This window comes from Pan paniscus, chromosome 2 (assembly GCF_029289425.2).
Source record: "Pan paniscus chromosome 2, NHGRI_mPanPan1-v2.0_pri, whole genome shotgun sequence".
Taxonomy (NCBI): Eukaryota; Metazoa; Chordata; class Mammalia; order Primates; family Hominidae; genus Pan; species Pan paniscus.
In genome coordinates, this window is record NC_085926.1 from 128901029 (window position 1) to 128919319 (window position 18291).

General features: G+C 34.3%; 1 protein-coding gene across 10 annotated transcripts in view; it reads left to right on the forward strand.

Moving 5' to 3' along the window:
* ATP2C1 (ATPase secretory pathway Ca2+ transporting 1) overlaps nucleotides 1-18291 on the forward strand; it is a 163820-nt gene that overhangs the window by 91547 nt on the left and 53982 nt on the right. For all 10 annotated transcript variants that reach the window (XM_034957365.4, XM_034957366.4, XM_003829448.5 and 7 more), the window contains 4 exons: nucleotides 9501-9656; nucleotides 10692-10760; nucleotides 11784-11859; nucleotides 14929-14995. In XM_034957365.4, coding sequence (XP_034813256.2) covers nucleotides 9501-9656; nucleotides 10692-10760; nucleotides 11784-11859; nucleotides 14929-14995 — 368 coding nt within the window. The remainder of the gene's footprint in view (nucleotides 1-9500; nucleotides 9657-10691; nucleotides 10761-11783; nucleotides 11860-14928; nucleotides 14996-18291) is intronic.

The window sequence follows — 18291 nt, forward strand, 5'->3', positions numbered from 1 at the left end:
TTTTATCTGGTACAACTTTTATCTTCATAGGTTGTGTCTTAGCTTGGGTTGCTTTAACAAAATACCATGCCATTTATTTTTCACAGTTACGGAGGCTGGAAGTTCAAGGTCAAGGTCTGGCAGGGTTTGGTTTCTGGTGAGGACTGTTGCTAGCTTGAGATGGCTATCTTCCTGCAGAGTCCTCACGTGGCGGAGACAGCAATTTCTCTCTCTTCCTCTTATACGGCCACTAATGGCATCATTAGGACTAGCCTCATGACTGCATCTAACCCTAATTACTTCCCAGGGCCCCATCTCCAAATACTATAACATTGACTGTAGAGCTATATAGCATGTGACTTTTTGGGATACATAGTTAAGACTGTAACAGGTTGAGACTGCCATTTTGTTTATACTTTTTAAAGACTAATATTAATAACTTAAGGAATTGTGTAGTTTTTCCCTTGCCTGTGTCAGGTTTTCAGAAGCCAGTGGTTGAGCCAAGGTAGTTTTCCCTTGGTATCCACTGAGGATTGGTCCTAGTAGATCCACAGAGAGCAAAATCCAAAGATGCTCAAGTCCTTTACATACAATTGAGTAGTATTTATATATAACCTCTGCACATTTTTCTGTATACTTTAATTCATCTCTAGATTACTTATAACTCCTAATAAAATATAAATGCTATGTCAACAGTTATTATACTATATTTTTAAAAGTTCGTATTTTTTTTACTGTTGTATTTTTTTTATTATACTTTCTTTGAATATTTTCCGCCTGTGATTGGTTGAATCCACTGCTACAGAGGGAGGACTATAGTTGGTGGCAGTGGCCTTTCCAGCAGGAGCCTGAGAGGCACTGATGGAGCTAGGACAGTAAAACTTAGAGGAATTGAGCTTTGGGCATGTTATTTGTTTTTTTTCCCCCCGAGGGTTTTTATTTTAACTTTTAGTGTTGAGAAGAGGCACCACTGGCCAATTACTTGATGATAACCAATGGATTGGTCAGACAATGACTTTAGATGAAGCAATCTTATTGACTATGTATGCCTGGATAACAGTACATTTTATTTTTATTTTTATTTCATTTATTTATTTTTTATTATTATACTTTGTTTTAGGGTACATGTGCACAACATGCAGGTTTGTTACATATGTATACAAGTGCCATGTTGGTGTGCTGCACCCATTAACTTGTCATTTACATTAGATATATCTCCTAATGCTGTCCCTCCCCCCACCCCATGACAGGCCCCGGTGTGTGATGTTTCCAACCCCGTGTCCAAGTGTTCTCATTGTTCAATTCCCACCTATGAGTGAGAACATGTGGTGTTTGGTTTTGGGTCCTTGTGATAGTTTGCTGAGAATGATGGTTTCCAGCTTCATCCATGTCCCTACAAAGGACAAGAACTCATCCTTTTTTATGGCTTCATAGTATTCCCTGCTGTATATGTGCCACATTTTCTTAATCCAGTCTATCATTGAACAGTATGTTTTGCCTTTGTGAAAACACAGCGTGTTTTTGGTGTTGTTCCAGGTAAAGTCTATATCAATATTTGGATAAAGAACTCTTTGTAAGAAAAAACAGCGTGAGGGTCAGATGGAAAAAGGTTGTGGGTTTTTTTTTTTTTTTTTGGTCTTTTGAAAATATTTTACTTCTCTCAGCTATAACTTTCTAAGCCGAATAATACATCGCTTGAAATGATAGCAAGATTTTCTTTCATTTGAAGTTCTGAATAAGTCCGTTGACACTTTGCTTTGTGGTTCATGTGCTTATAGTTGGCCCCCATCATTTTTTTAAACCTATTTTTGATCTGATGATTTTCTAAATGTATCAGACTTCTTTCAGAGAATTACCACTTGGGCTAGCAGCCAAGATTAAGCTGTTTTTATGATACTGGATTGTCAGACCATTTTAATCTGGGCAGAAAGGTTAGTTCTATTAGGAGTTAGGGTCTAACTGGGGCCAAGCTCAGGAATTCAAACTTAAGAACACGCCAGTGGGCATTATATTGTGAGCCATTTTTTAATCTCATGAATCCTTGTACTTTGTTATAGTATAGCAGTTTGGCTCAGTGAGTAGTTTCTGGTGTTTTCAGGGCTTGTTCCTTTCTGTTCCCTAGTTCTAAGGAGAAGTAAAAACCAAAGATAATGGGCATCATTGAGCCAGCACAGATATACTTTAGCTACCTGCCACCTGAAGGAGTCAGAAATAATCTCCTTGACTGGAACCCCATGTAGCCATTATGTTCCTATCTGTGAGGCTCACATTCTTGCCCAGTCTGTTGTTAAGACCCGCTAACAAGCAGCTTCCTCCACGTTGGGTAAATCCATTACTGGAGCAATCACTCTGTGTCAAGCATTCTGATTTCCTGAGTTAATAAAATACATGTTCCATTTACTCAATGAAAAAATACTCTGGTAAAACCCAGGTTACAATTCTGATTTGGTTTGGTATGCTTTTTCAAAAAAGAATGTTTTCAAATATTTGATAAAATGTAAGCATGTAGTGATATTTTAAATTTACTTATGTTGGTAATGAAGCTAATTTAGGCAATTGTAATCCATTTCTTAGGAAATCAGTCTGTTATGAAACCATTTTCGCCATTTAGCACATATTTGAAAACCATGTACAGCACATTGTATCAGGCTTCAGGGCTTAGAAGTGAAAAAGACAGTTTGTGCCCTCTCCATTGGCAGACACCAGCTTGCAAACAACTGTGATTCAAAGAATGATATGTGTCTGCTCATGAAATGAATTGACCATGTGAGCCTAGGCAAGCCGCTTGATTTTTTCAGGCCTGTTTTGTCACTGTGACACAGAGTTGCCCTAGAGCAATGCATTCCGACTTCTAATGTGCCTAGGAATCAGCTGGGCTCTGTTTTGGCAGGTGTAGGGTGGGGCCTGAGATTACGCATACTTATCCAGCTCTTAGACCATGCCAAAAGCACTGGTCCATCCACCACATTAAAAAAAAATTATTAAAACAGCTTTTTTGAGATATAATGTGCATATCATACAGTTCACACATTTAAGGTGTATCATTCAGTGGTTTTCAGTATATTCACAGTTGTACACCCATCACTACAGTCTAATTATAGAGCATTTTCATCACTCTCAAAAGAAAACCCTTACCTTTTAGCATTCATTCTGTATTTTCCCTGCCTCTAGCAGCCACTAATCTGCTTGCCACTGAAATACATGTGCCTATTCTGGACATTTCATATAAGTAGAATCATACAATATGTAGTCTTTTATGTCTGGCCTCTTTCATTTAATGTAATGTTTTTAGGTACTTCATTCATGTATGTCATTGTTTTTTACTGCCAAATAATTTTCCATTGTAAGGATTTATATCACATAGTTGGTGAATTTAATCCATTTACACTTACAGTGATTACTGATAGGAAAGGACTTCTGTTGTTACTTGTTTTCTATTTGTGTTATCTTTTTATGTTCCTCAGTTTCTCCATTGTGCCCTTCTTTGTTTTTTTTTCCACGCCCCTCCAATTGATTTTTTTTGATGTACCTTTTTTATTCCCTCAAATTATTTTCTGTGCATACTGTTTACTTATTTTCTTAGTGATTATATGTGGATTACAGTGAACATCCTAATCTTATAACAATCTAGTTTGAAGTGATACTAACTTTGCTTCAGTAGCATACAAAATCGTACAGCCCACACCTCCCTCATCTTTGTTATTTTTGCAAATGACATCTTTATGCATTCTGTGCCCATTAATATAGATTTATAAGCATTTTATGCATTTATAAGTTTTAATTATATAGGAAGCAAACACAGGAGTCACGAACTCAACATACAATAATACTGACTTTTATGTTTACCTACATAGTTAGCTTCATTGGAATTCTTTATGTCTTCATATGGCTTTGAGTTACTTTCTACTTTCTTATTTCAGCCTAAAGGGCTGTCTCTTAGCATTTCTTATGAGTCAGGTCTGACTAGTGATGAACTCTTTTTGCTTTTGTTTATTTAGGATTTTAAAAATTTCTCCTTCATTTTTAAAAGATAATGTTGCCAGATAGAAAATTATTGGTTGACTTTTTTTTTTCTGAATATTATAAATGTCTGCTCTTTTTGGCCTCTGTGGTTTCTGATTAGGATTATTAATCTTAATGAAAATTCTGTTATGTGATAAGTTGTTTCTGTGGCTGTTTTCAAGATTCTGTCTTTATCTTTCAATGGTTTGATTATAATGTGTTTAATTGTGGATGTCTTTGAGTTTATTATATTTGGATTTCATTGAGCTCCTTGGTTGTGTAGATTTATATCTTTCATCAAGTTGGGGAAGTTTTCAGCCATTTTATCTTCAGCTATTCTTTCTGTCACCTTCTCTTTTTTCCTTCTGAGATTGTACTGGCATACCTCATTTTATCATGCTTCAAAGATAATGCATTTAAAAAAATATATTAATAGATTTGTGGCAACCCTGTGTCAGGCAAGTCTGTTGGCACCATTTTTCCAACAGCATGGTGCTTACTTTGTATCTCTGTGTCACATTTTGGTAATTCTCACAGTATTTCGAACTTTTTCAATATTATGTCTATTATGGTGATCTGTGATCAGTGATCTTTGCTGTTACTGTTAAAATTGTTTTGGGGCATCATTAACGATGTTCATGTAAGACTATAAATGTAATGAGTAAATGTTGCGTGTTTTCTACTGCTGCTCTGCCCGACTGCTCTTTCCCTCTCCTTGGGCTTTCCTGTTCTCTGAGAAACAGCAATATGGAAATTAAGCCAATTAATAACCCTACAGTGGCCTCTTAAGTGTTCAAGTGAAAGGAAAAATTGCATGTCTTTCACTTTAAGTCAAAAGCTAGAAACGATTAAGCTTACTGAGGAATGCATGTCAAAAGCTAAGGTAGGCTGAAGGCTAGGCCTCTTGCCTCAAACAATTAGCCAAGTTGTGAATGCAAAGAAAAAATTCTTGAAATTAAAAGTGCTATTCCAGTGAACACACAAATGATAAGAAGTAAAACATTCTTATTGTGGATATGAAGAAAGTTTGAAAGGTTTCGATAAAACATAAAAGCAGCCACAATATTTCCTTAAACCAAACCTAATCCAGAGCAGGACCCTAACTCTCTTCAGTTCTATGAAGGCCGAGAGAAGTGAGGAAGCTACCAAAGAAAAGTTTGAAGCTTGCAGAGACTGGTTCATGAGGTTTAAGAAAAGAAGCCATCTCTGTAACATATAAGTGCAAGATGAAGCAGCAGATGTTGATGGAGAAGCTGCAGCAAGTTATTCAGAAGATGTAGCTAAGATCATTGAGGAAGGTGGTTGTACCGAACATTTTCAATGTAGATGAAACAGCTGTATCTTCTGAATAACTTTTTCTGTATACTCGAATCAGAAAGTTAGCAATTTATGTAAGCATCTACCACGGGATAAAATTAATTTCATATATCGTTTTCAGTAATACATAACATAACACTTGGTTGGTTTGGCTTTGAGTGTTAGTAAGTTAAATACATGAAGATTTTAAATTACATTTTTCTTCATTTGCATAAACAGTGAGGTATGTTAATTTTTGAGAGCAGAAGTAAGAAATTTTATCATGATCAGGCAGCTACAGGTGAATATTTTGGAAGATTGTTTTCTGGGGAGAGAAATCCATTTCTAATCTGCTTTTTAATGATTTGCTTTTAATTCTAGACTCGAGAGGTGATTGCCTTATCAGTGTACCATATGTCAAACCGTTCTTTAGCTTAAGAACTTATTTGTAGCTGCCAGTTGTTCCATATTAACCTGAATTTTTAAAAGTACTTTCTGCCTTTCAGGAAACCTTTGTGACTGGCATTTGATTTCTTTCTCTCTAGTGTTTTATGGGAATAATAATCTTGTGAATTTTCCAATCATTTTTATTGTGTACATGTTAAATATTTAGACTGTGGATTATATAGTCGTCTTGATTCTTATTTATATTCTGATTTTTGAACTGCTTTATAGCATATTCACACCTCCACCAGACTGCTTGAAGAAGAATGAAAGTGAAAATCAGTTTTCTTGTTCATTAACAGGTCTTCTGAGGGTTTAATACTTAAACTTTTAGCTGGGTGTCATGGGGCTGGCTGATTCTTTGATTTCACTTTATCCTACCTTTCCCTCTCTCATGAATGCAATGAATAATGACTCTAATATCTTTCTTCTCAGATGAATTAAATTGTGACTTTATTAAACTGTAATAGGCTTGCCTAATTTATTAAATTCCACCTTTTCTTTCCCTCTACTCCCTCAAAACTACTTCCTAGGAAAACTCTTGCAATCACTATTAAGAGAAGATAACTTGTGACTTAGAAAGTATTCGTATTCAACAGATAGTTGAAATCTTTGCAGATTGGGACATTGTAAGATTTAGACAAATTTCGTGATCATTTGAGTTTTAGTTGCAAATTTATAATGATATAGGAAAAAATTAGGGTCCTGAGCTCCTTTTTCTTCCACATCAGCTTGTCTGTTCCACCAGACAAGGGCTCTCTTAAGTGATTGTTGTTCTGAGGCTGAAACCAAAGAGCTAGGTTGCTGACAGAGCCATGAAATCATGCTTTTCTCTTTTTAAAAACAACAGATTAAAAAAAAAAATTCCTTCTCTGTTAGTCACTTCATGTTAGTATTTATCCATGTTTAAGATTTACATTTAAAGCAAAAGTCTTCAAAGGGAAAACATGAGTTTTACTTCTCTTACAGAAGGAATTCTGTAAATTTCTACAAGTATTTTTAAATATTAGTGGGTCTGTTTTCTAATTAAGATCTTGGAAAGTTACGTGCAACTCTGATTGTTGTAACAAGCATTAAATATGAGCTTGCTAAATAAAATGAACCTTACATAAATTTACTTGTAATTCAGATAATACATAATTTTTTACATATCTTTGCTTTATGTGTTATACTGTCTTTTTCTATAAGTGGTTACAAAATTGGGGAGGAGAAATAATTTGCAGATTGATCCTCTAAATAATTAAGAGGAATCTGGAGTTAAAGTCTTTCAACACTGGAATTTTATCTGCATAGCGTTGTACCTCTATAACGTTGGATGAGTTACTTAACCTTTCAGTGCCTGTAAAACAGATAATAATAGTAATTACTTGCCTCATAGGAGTTGTTAGTAGGATTAAATGTGATAATTTAGCATAGATATGTAGCATAGTGCCTAGCAGATGGTAAGCAATGAAATGTCAGCTGATTTTTAGTATTGGCATTATCTTTGAAGAAGGGCCCATTTTAAGATCTGTTTCTCTTACCTTGCTAATAAATGTGTTAGTGTGAAAAGTTAAATAGTTCCAAGGTTAACGTGGAAATAAAAGTCAAATAAATATGTTCCTTTAATAAAGAAAAATTCACTTGCCTTTGAACATGACAGGTGTTTTTTAAATCTTCAGTTGCGTTAAGGTAATGAACTCAGATTTATTAACTGGTTTGTGTTTGTATACACAATTAATGTTAAATGCAAAATCCTTTAAAGTCTAAATGACTATTGATCTGTATTTTAAAGAATAATTTTTGTAAGCTTATTTTGATACTAAAATGCATTCCATTGTCATATTATCTAAACTTCTGGGAAATGCTAGCACAATTTTGTCTCTTTGGAGTTATGTTTATTTTCATGATGAATATTTTAAAACTTAACAATCTATTGTAAACTGTTATTTTTGCAGTTATATGTTTGCCTAACACACAAACACACCAAGCATGTTCCTGTCCCCAACGTCTTTGTACTTTTTGTTGCCTTTACATGAAATCCACTCTCCCTAATTATGGCCCAGCCTTGGAGCTCTCAGGTCTGTCAGGGCTCTGCAGAGGATTACCTGGTTTGGGGGAATGTTTTCTTCTAAAATGTGGCTCTATCTTTATTATGTTTGTTGTTTTCCCCCTACCTGGCATTATGTTATATACTCGTGCTTGTTTAAAATCACTTTCCCATTAATATCCAAGGGTAGAAACTTTGTTTCATTCACTGCTGAGTATCCTACTGTGTATGATAAAGCACAGGGCCTGGCACATTGTAAGCAGTAATAAATATTTGTTAAGTGAATGTAGGAATGTTGTTGATCAAATTAAAACAGTTTTGTTGAGGAGATGAAGATTCTGTGAACCAATTTTTAATAATCATTTTACATGAGGTTATTTGAGGTTTTTATGCTCAGAAGTGAACCATTTGAAAAGATGTAATTTATAACTTTTCACCCCCCACCAAAAGAAAAGAAAAAGAAGATTTAAATTTAGAATACTTGGTACATAGTGTGAACTGAGAGTTAAGAAAGGCCTGATTGAGAATACTGACTCAGCCTAAAATAGCAGTGATACTGTGCAGTAATTTATCCTGTTTTCTTACCAGGAGCTTGCTCAGTGCCTAACACTGATAGTCAATAAATGTTTGTTGGGTGAATGAATGAGCCTGTAAAATCAGTAAAGTCATGAACTAATTCCTAGTTTCTTACAGAGTATCCTAAGGACCCTTGAATAAATGCTTCTGGAATAAAATGGATGGAAATTTGCAACAGAATCACCTGGAGGGCTTGTAAATACTGTCTGTTAGGTTTACTTTTTCCACCCTGTGTTTGAGGTGGAGCAAAGGACTCTTAACTTCTAACAAGTTCTGAGGTAGTGGATGTGATGCTGTCCTCCTTTCAGAAGCTTTGCTGTATATCTGTATTCCTGTTGAGGTGATTCATGTTAATGTATTGAAGGTTTTGAGAGCACTGCAGTAGGGGAAGCTGTTTAACTCTTAACTATTTCTGACTTACTTGGCCCTAGTCCTCTCCCTCACTTGTTTGTATGTATGTATGTATGTATATATGTATGTATGTGTGTATGTATCTATACTCATAAAATTGTTTTTTTTTCTTTTTTCTGTATGCTTGGGTAGGTAAATACTGTGTCAGGAGTGAAGCCTTCAAAACTGAGCCCTGTTGCAGAGTTGGAAGATATTATGATAGTTATGATCTGCATGAAAACATTTGTACACATTTTTGAGTCTTGCAAATTGTAATTTGGAATAAACGGCATGTATAACAAGAATGATTTTATGAAAATTGATTCCAAAATGATGAAATGATTTCTAAGTAACATTTTTCCCCTTTATTCATTTATCACTTTCAGTCATCGTCAATGGTTTTAATCTGCCAAGCCATATTTCCAGAACTTTAGGTACTTGACAAAATTAGGAAATAATATTTTGTCATGAAAAGTTGAGTTTTCTCTAGATGAAGATTGAGTCTTAGCTAGTGTCAAATTTTTCCTAGTTGTATTTTCAATTTTAGGCTAATCTAGTCTCATGGTACAGCATTCTACTTTGCATGTCTTAGATTTTGTTGACTTAATTGTATTTTAAAATATGATTGTACTGATTCTGGTCTTTTTAGAGTGATGGTTTTGATACAAGATGTGGCTAATCAATGGAAAAGGGATATTTGAGGAAGAAGTGATGATGGTTTTGAACTCTAGAGATGTTAAATGTAGCACAAAATTTGAATCTGGGATTCTTTATGTTCCCTAAGGCTGTGGATCTTTCCATTGATGAGTCCAGCTTGACAGGTGAGACAACGCCTTGTTCTAAGGTGACAGCTCCTCAGCCAGCTGCAACTAATGGAGATCTTGCATCGAGAAGTAACATTGCCTTTATGGGAACACTGGTCAGATGTGGCAAAGCAAAGGTAAATTTTTTTCCTGATTTGAAAAAAGCAGTTCCTTTGTTTGAAACTATTTTCTCAATTATTTTTTGCTGATTTTATGTGGAATTTTTCAAATACATGACAAAGGATAAAATTGAACTTAACCCTTTACATCTATTTGTGAAACTGGGGAGAATCTGTGTCCCCGAAGTATAATATTTCCGTAGTTCTGCTATTTCCCAGATAATGGATAATCCTCAATACCTGTTTCTTTTTAAAGAGAGAAACAGTGTTTTCATGGATGTGTTTATTATTAAATAAATTTTAATTTAGTTAATATGATACTGGCTATAATAATCTGACTATATGTTGCTCACCTGTTGATCGATTTCAAATGCTTCCTTTCCTGAATTCTGATACTCCACCAGTGCAAAAGACACCATTCACTAGGGGTAAAAAGAAACTATATTAAATGTCTCCTATTGAGTATAATACATATTTGTATTTCAGAAATACTAATATAGGCAAAAAATAGGCCTCAGAATTGAGTCTGCTATACGTTTTTTTTTGAGACGGAGTCTCACTTTGTCGTCCAGGCTGGAGTGCAGTGGCGTGATCTTGGCTCACTACAACCTTCACCTTCCAGGTTCAAGTGATTCTCCTGCCTTAGCCTCCTGTGTAGTAGGGATTACAGGCATATCCCACCATGCCTGGCTAATTTTTTGTATTTTTAGTAGAGATGGCATTTCACCATGTGGGCCAGGCTGATCTCGAACTCCTGACCTCAAGTGATCCACCCGCCTCGGCCACCCAAAGTACTGGCATTATAGGCGTGAGCCACAGCACCCGGCCAGCAATACATTTAATGTAATGTTTGTTTCCAGAGTTTAAATCATAAGGGGCAAATGCTAATGACAGGAACATAAAAAAGTAAATTTGCTGAGGAAATCTTAGGAGTGTGTATGTTAGACATCTTCACTGTAGGTAAGACTTTGAAAGTTGTTGGATGTGTGTGTGTATGTGTTTTGGTTTACATTTCATCTGGATGTAAATGTATTTTCCTGTTTTTCCCCTTAGGGTGTTGTCATTGGAACAGGAGAAAATTCTGAATTTGGGGAGGTTTTTAAAATGATGCAAGCAGAAGAGGTGAGTACTTAATATGTTAATGATGTATTTGTTCCAAATCTGAAATTCTTCATTGTAAGTAGAGAATGTTGGATTATTTTATATACTATTGAGAGCAGTGTTTTATTCAGAATGGAAATCAGTTGTCTCTGTTTAGAAACATAATTGGAAAGCCTGTAATTGAAAAGGTCTAAATTGATGTTGTTAGTATTCTAAAGGATTTTGAGCTTTACTCATTGTTTATAGCAGAAAAAGGCTTATAGCCACTTATTTGTAGATCTTATTATTTTCAGAAATTAGTGTTGTGGTAATTTTAAGGATTAGTAATTAGTATATTTGTACCTTGGAATATGTCTTCTATCAAATTTTTTCAACTTCACATAATTCCAAGTAAGGGTGGCAGGGAAAAGATTGCCAAGTAAAATAACCTACAAGATATTCTCGGCTAAAAGTATTAAAGATGAGTTCATTTTAAATACTTTCTTATTATAAAAAGAAGCTGCATTCTGCAAATGTCATGTTCTCCCCAAATCCTCTGGATTTCTCAGGTAACCTGCCAAAACTCCAGTATGCGATGCAAAGTGGGAACTCATTCCAAGAGGCGTGGCAGTGAAGGGATGAATAGAGAAGAGGGTTAGCAGTTGAGGGGGGATTAAAAGACCTGGGTTACTAGCATGTTTGTGGATACCAAAAGGGGAAAATTGGAAAAGCAAGTGAGAGAGCAGCTGATGGTAATGAAGTCCTGCAGTGGTTGGTAGGAGGGAGAACAGATTTTTCCTCAAAAGGAAGCATAGAGAGAACGGACCTTTTCAAATAATAAACAGGTTTTTAAAAATAGAGAATTTCTGTTCCTCACTGTGTGACCTTGGGCATTGTGTAAAATCTAAGTCTCAGTTTTCTCAGTGAAAGTGATTATTTACCTTATGGGAGAGTTGTATGGTTAACTTAGGAATTGCTTTGTCAAGCACTTAGCAAGCCCCTGGCACTTGATAAAGCTTAGTAAATATAGCTAATTGTGGTGACACTCTTCTTCAATTTATCAAGGCACCAAAAACCCCTCTGCAGAAGAGCATGGACCTCTTAGGAAAACAACTTTCCTTTTACTCCTTTGGTATAATAGGTAAGAGAAGAGTGAGTATGTATATATTTTTATTTGAGTTTTGTTTTTTGAATGTGAAGGGTGGTGGTATTCTAGTTTTATTTATTGGCTTTTCTTTTTTTTATTAAGTTTAATACTTTTTAAAATTATAAGACTACTAGTAGCCATTGTTCATTTCAACAAAGAAAAAATAGAACTCTGATTCTTGTAATCAGAAAATATTTCTTGAAACATTTTAGTATTTGTCTTTCTAGTCTTCAACAAGAATGTAATACGATAGTTTTATGGACTGCTTTTCTATTTTTATTTCACATATCCTGTCATAAAACTCTTGTCATTAAATTGATGGTCACATAAAACAAACGTAAAGGTTGTATAGTTTTCTATTTTGTGGGAAAACATGTAAGAAGACCTCTTCTAGACATTTAGGATTTTTTGAGGTTTTTTTTTGTCATATAAATACTTCTTTAGTGTGGTGTCTTCTGGTAAATACCTCTCTTTTTTAAGGAAAAATTCTTAGAAATAAAATTATTTAGTCAAAGGGGATCCATATAACTTTTAAATTTTTGGCCAGCTTTAAGTATTGTCATTAACTTCAACTGTAAATAAAAGAGTTCTCATTATTTGATTTCACAGTTCATTATTAGGGAAACCAAATGCTTTGTCATGTGTGGGTTGATCATTTTTATTTCATTTTATGACCTGCCAACGATTTCTTTTGTCCCTTTTCTTGTGTCTTGAGTCTTAGATTGATAAAAGCTTTTTATATGACTAGATTATCAATCTTTTTGTTGTATAAGTTTTTTTCCCCATTTAAGTTGCCTTTGAGGCATGTGGAATAAACTTGGTAAGAGGACAATCTATGTAATTAACCATTTATGCCTAGTGTTCCATTATTGGAACGCTAAGCTTGTGGGACTTATATCCTACTGCTCAAGGTCATTGCCAAGGTCTGGTTGCAAAAATTCAAAAAATTGCAACCTCAGACACAAATGGGTTAAAACATCCCCTTTTCCTTGAGATTCTGTTATCACCCTCCTATTGATAATCTCTGCAATTAAGTTGGTTTTGTTCTGTTCCTAAAGATTTTCCCAACCTCATGTTTATAAGAACATTTATTAAAACATTGTTGTATAGTTTTTTATTTTTTAAATTTTACTATTTTATTTAAAATTTATTTTAGTACATGGCTTAAGGCAGAGTTTTAACTTTTTTACTCAAGTTAATTATCCCATTAATTCTGTAATCCAGTCTTTATTCATTGGATTGAAGTCACGTTTTTATCACACATTAAGCACTTGCATTAATTTTGGAGTCTTTTCTCCTTTAATTTTCTTACCGTGTTAATTATTCCAGCTAGTTTAGTATTTCAAAGTCAGTAATACAATTTTTTTATTTGAGATGGAGTCTCATTCTTGTTGCTCAGGCTGAAGTGCAATGGCGCAATCCCGGCTGACTGTAACCTCCACCTCCTGGGGTTCAAGTGATTTCCCTGCCTCAGCCTCCTGAGTAGCTGGGATTACAGGTGTGCGCCACCACACCTGGCTAATTTTTTTATTGTATTTTTAATAGGGACGGGATTTTACCACATTGGCCAGGCTGGTCTCAAACTCCTGAACTCATGTCATTGCCCACCTCAGCCTCCCAAAGTGCAGGGATTACAGGACTAATGCAATTTTAAAGCAATATTTCTGTTAATACAATATTAGTTGAAATAACTTTGTAAATAGTAATTCTGTTTATCCATCTATCTTCATTGTAAACATAAAGTAGAAGGTAGGAAGTTATCTTAGTTGTTTTTGTTTTACTGGTGTGTATGCCCTCATAACTTCTTCCGTTTGATTATTGCTCATTTTCTAGAAATTTTATAGTGAATTTGATAGATCGAATGACATTCTAGCCAATTAAATCTTTGTAGTTTCTATTAGCACTATACCATAAACCATTTCAAATTTAGTAATAAATATGTTTCAACTTTACGATCTCTGGTTATATGTTAGTATATTACATTGGACATAATTTTTCTTGCCAAGGTCAAGAGCTAGATCAGGGGTCAGCAATTGTTTTTTTTTTGTTTTTTGTAAAGAACTAGATAGTAAATATTTTAGTCCATATGGTCTCTGTTGGAAATACTTTACTTTGCCATTAGCATGAAAGCAATCATAGAAAATATGTAAATAAATGAGTGTGGCTATGTTCCAACAAATTTCATTTACCTAAGCAGACAGGAGACCCACAGATTATAGTTTGCTGACCCCTGGTATAATCCTTTGGACATAATTTCTTTCATCATGATAGTATTTGGGATAGGATCTTAGAAGGTTGCTATTTGGATAATTATTCTTTAGTTATATAAAGATAAAAAAAAACTTGTCTTAAATGTTCATATTGATTTGCAATCTTGAGATAGCTTATTTTATCAAACCTCTCGTGAATCTGTTTGCTTTTTCCTCACAAACCTGCTTGTGCGCCCCTTTCCCCCTATTCTTTTCAAAGATAAAAGGTTTAATTGATTTTTAAATTTTTGAAATGCCATAAAAGTAGTGATTTTTAGATGTTAATGCAGTTGTAGGTGCTTAACGTAAGGCACATCACTTTTTGAGCCAAGTCCTAAGTGTCCCTTTGTGTGTAGTATGGATTTGCTGAGAAGTGTCTGGATATTGTGTTATGGAAAATAAAGTTTTAGGGTTTAATTTTGCATATTTGATATTAAATAGAAGACCTATATGTTTGCTGCCACCTTCTTTTTTTCATTGTATGAACATACTGGTAATTTTTTAAAAAATAATAAAATATTACTGCTTTAAGGGATGGGTAGGAGCAGTGTCAACCAAAAGTAAAACTGTGTGTGTGTGTGCATGTGTGGTGTGTGTGTGCACACATGTACGTATGTGAGTATGCACAGCATTCACATTAAGCAGTGTTAACTTTAACCTCCCCTGTTTAATGGATTTTTATAAAATCTTCCAATTGTGATCTGATATGCTTTCCCTTTTTTGTCAAGGGACGTTTTAGATTCCTTCAGCTTGTTCTGTTGCTTCTAGGTGATTGTATGTAAAAGGGAAAAATAAGTATTTAATTATCTTTCAGGAATCATCATGTTGGTTGGCTGGTTACTGGGAAAAGATATCCTGGAAATGTTTACTATTAGTGTAAGGTAAGTCTCAATACTTTATAATTGGAGTCTCTTTTGCCTCTTTTATTTCTCTAATGGACATAGCTTACGTTTTATTACGGAGATCAGTATTACATGGAGCCCATAAGAGTATAACATTGCTACATAAATAGTTCAGAAGTCATATATTAAAATTATCCTTAGAAAAATGAAAATGTATGTATATGGTAATGAAGAAAACCCATACTAGATGTCTGGAATTACTAATGCATTATTGCCTTTTTATATATAAATATACAATTAAGGATTGTCAAATTGAAAACTAGCAGCATGAAAGAGAAAGTTCACAATATAGAAATTGAATAATCAATTTCAGAGGAAAACGAAACATTGAAGAAATGATGACAAATTTAAAAACCAAGTGTTTGTATTTTCAGAGACTTGTGAAGAAACTGCATCCATGAGATAAATTGTTGTAGAAAAGGATCAGAGAACAAAAAGAGTTTTTAGAAATTAAGATTATGATTGTTGAAATTAAAAATTCAATTGTAGGGGTGTAATATAAATTCAAAGAGGTCTCCCCCCAAAAAGAGTAAAAAGTCTTAGAATGAGATAAAATGATGAAGAGGAATAATTTCAGGAAATACCACTTGTAACTAATTGGAGTTTCAAAAATTACATAAGATATGACACACAAGTATTTTCTCAAGCTAAGGCAAAAAGTAAGTCTTTATAGATTGAAAGGATTCACTAAATACCAAGCAGAATGGAAAAAACTTCAACCTTGATACATAGTTGTGAAACTAAAGAAAAAAAGTCAGGTCATCTACAAAGGAAGGGTAACTACGCTGGCATCAGACTTCTCATTAGCAACTGCAGTTTCTACCACAGGGTCTTTTTGGGTTCTTCTAAACATTCCAACTCACAAGACTTTCACAGACCGCATCTGATACCTGTGCCCTGAACACAGCAGAGTAACTTCAGGCAGCCTTCTCCTGAGAGTCCGCAGCAGTCCATGTAGCAATTCACTCAAGTACAAGGAGATAAGGTCAACCTTGTGAGTGTGGGATCTACCTTGGGTTAAAATATCTCGTGTTCTATGAGAGACGTATTTTGAAACATGCATTTCCAGATGCCTGCAAGGGACATGTCTAGTTACAAGTTACTACACTTGAGAAACTCAAAGCTATGATTTCCTATAAGATAATTATAACTTTCCTAGTCCAGAGAGATTTTATTAGTCAGGGGATCCCTTAATCATAGCAGTGTTATCTAGCAGCATACTTGACATATTATTCTTACCAGGTCACTAGGTGAACAGAACTAGAGTTAATCAAATCCAGAAGGGGAAGATTATTTTATTAACTGTTCATCCACAGCAACATCAGATTGCATTAGAATAAGTGGAGCCGTGGTAACAAATTAGGGGGGCAATTGATCATAAATCTGTAAATTAGGCCTAGACAAAGGATTGGTCCAATTAGTGACAAATAGGTAGGCAAGTACTCAGAACATTCATTTCCTACCCATCCTTATATGAATTCCAGCCAAACAAGGGTGAAAGAAAGGAAGATGATAATAGACATAAGAAAGGGCAAGAACTTACTTAGGCATCTAAGAAAAAGAAATCCTGGTAGACCTCTGTTGTAGGCATATGAAATATTTCAAATATTAGAACAAAAGTCAATGTCTTTCAAAAAGAAAAGTCAAATAGATTACAAGGAATCAGAATGAATAAGAAGTAAAAAGATATTTGTGATATAGTGAAAGAATGTGTTTTTTTTTTCTCAAGGGAGGGGGTGAAAATGCAATTTGAAACTCTTGGTTTAAATTTGTGTTTAAAAACGCCATGGGTTAAATATAAAATACATTTAAAATGGGGAATAAGTTTGAGATATTAAACATTGACATATTATCCACTGGATCATTTTTAGTTTTTGAGGATTTGGGGTTTTTTTTTTTTTGAGTTCTGTTTGTACAGATTGACATATCATAACTTCTGTTCTTTCTTCAAGGTCTTCCAAAGGACAAGAAACTTAAAAATTTTCAAATAGAATAAAACTCATTCTATTTTGCAATTCTGTTTTGCAGTATGGATCCATTGGAATCTTTTATAAGTATAAGCTACATTATGGGACCTTTAATGATCCTATTTTTCCTCTTTCTTGAAGTATTTTACAATTTCTTCACCCTAGGAATTATTTTAACAATTATTTGCAAGAGTGCTGAAGATGACTAAAACAATAAGAAAGCAGAAAAATGATGGAATCATTGAGAAGGTTGATGTAATAATAAAGTAAATAATCACTATTCTCTTGTTCTTTAGTTTTCTTATTGTGTTGCCTAAAGTATTGCATCATTTAAGAAGGTGTAAAAGAAGTCTAAAGGCACAATCTTTAGGTTTGTTTGTTACAGCTTTCATTGAACAAAAATGAGAATTCAGAATTTTTCACTTTCTACTATAATGGCAAAGAGAATAATTGACAGAGAAGACTTTTCACAATTATTAGACAAATCAGAAGATCAGTGCAAAGAGCCAAATAGAAGCACTGTAGGCTGTAATGATGTGGGTGAAATTAATAATATAAGTGAAATCTCAAGACTGAGTCTTCGGATGATGATACTCTAGATCTTCTCAAACACCTTAATTTTGATGAGTGAGCAATCTGTTTTTAAGGACAAAAAAGAAACAGGTATTCTCTTCCAGTTAATCATTCTGCAGCAAGGACTCTATCATGTAGTAGTTTTCAGCAAGAATCTGGACCATCTCTTTTAGCTAAACGAATGCATGACCTTATTTCATTCATCTTTTATGATGCTTGTTTATCAGCATTGACTTCATACTGCTTTTAAGTGGAGAAATGCTGAAGGCTGGCATGAATATAAAAGTGATTAAAAGGAAATAGATTATGCAGAAGTAGAAAAATTCATTGGATTCATCATTGTAATTGGTGTTTATAAATCTAAAATTGAAAATGTTTTGCAGTCATGGACCAAAGAAGATAACTGTTCTCTTTTCAACACAATTGGGAGCCATCAGTGGTTTTAGAAGTGTTGCAATTTGACAGAACAAATGCAAGAAAGAAGAGCTAGATTAATAAGCTAGCGCCTGTTAGAAATATTTTTTGAAATCTGAAATCAATATTTATAAGATAAATATGTTCCAAGTTCACCAAAAGCAGTAGATGAGCAGTTAGTTGCATCCAAAAGATGTTACCCATTTCAGGTATAGATGCCTTCAAGTCCAGGAATAGTTTTGGGTTATCATTAAAATGAAAATTTAGAGTGAAGTTTTTTTACAATTTAATTATTCCTCTGCAAAGTTTTGCTAAGATGAC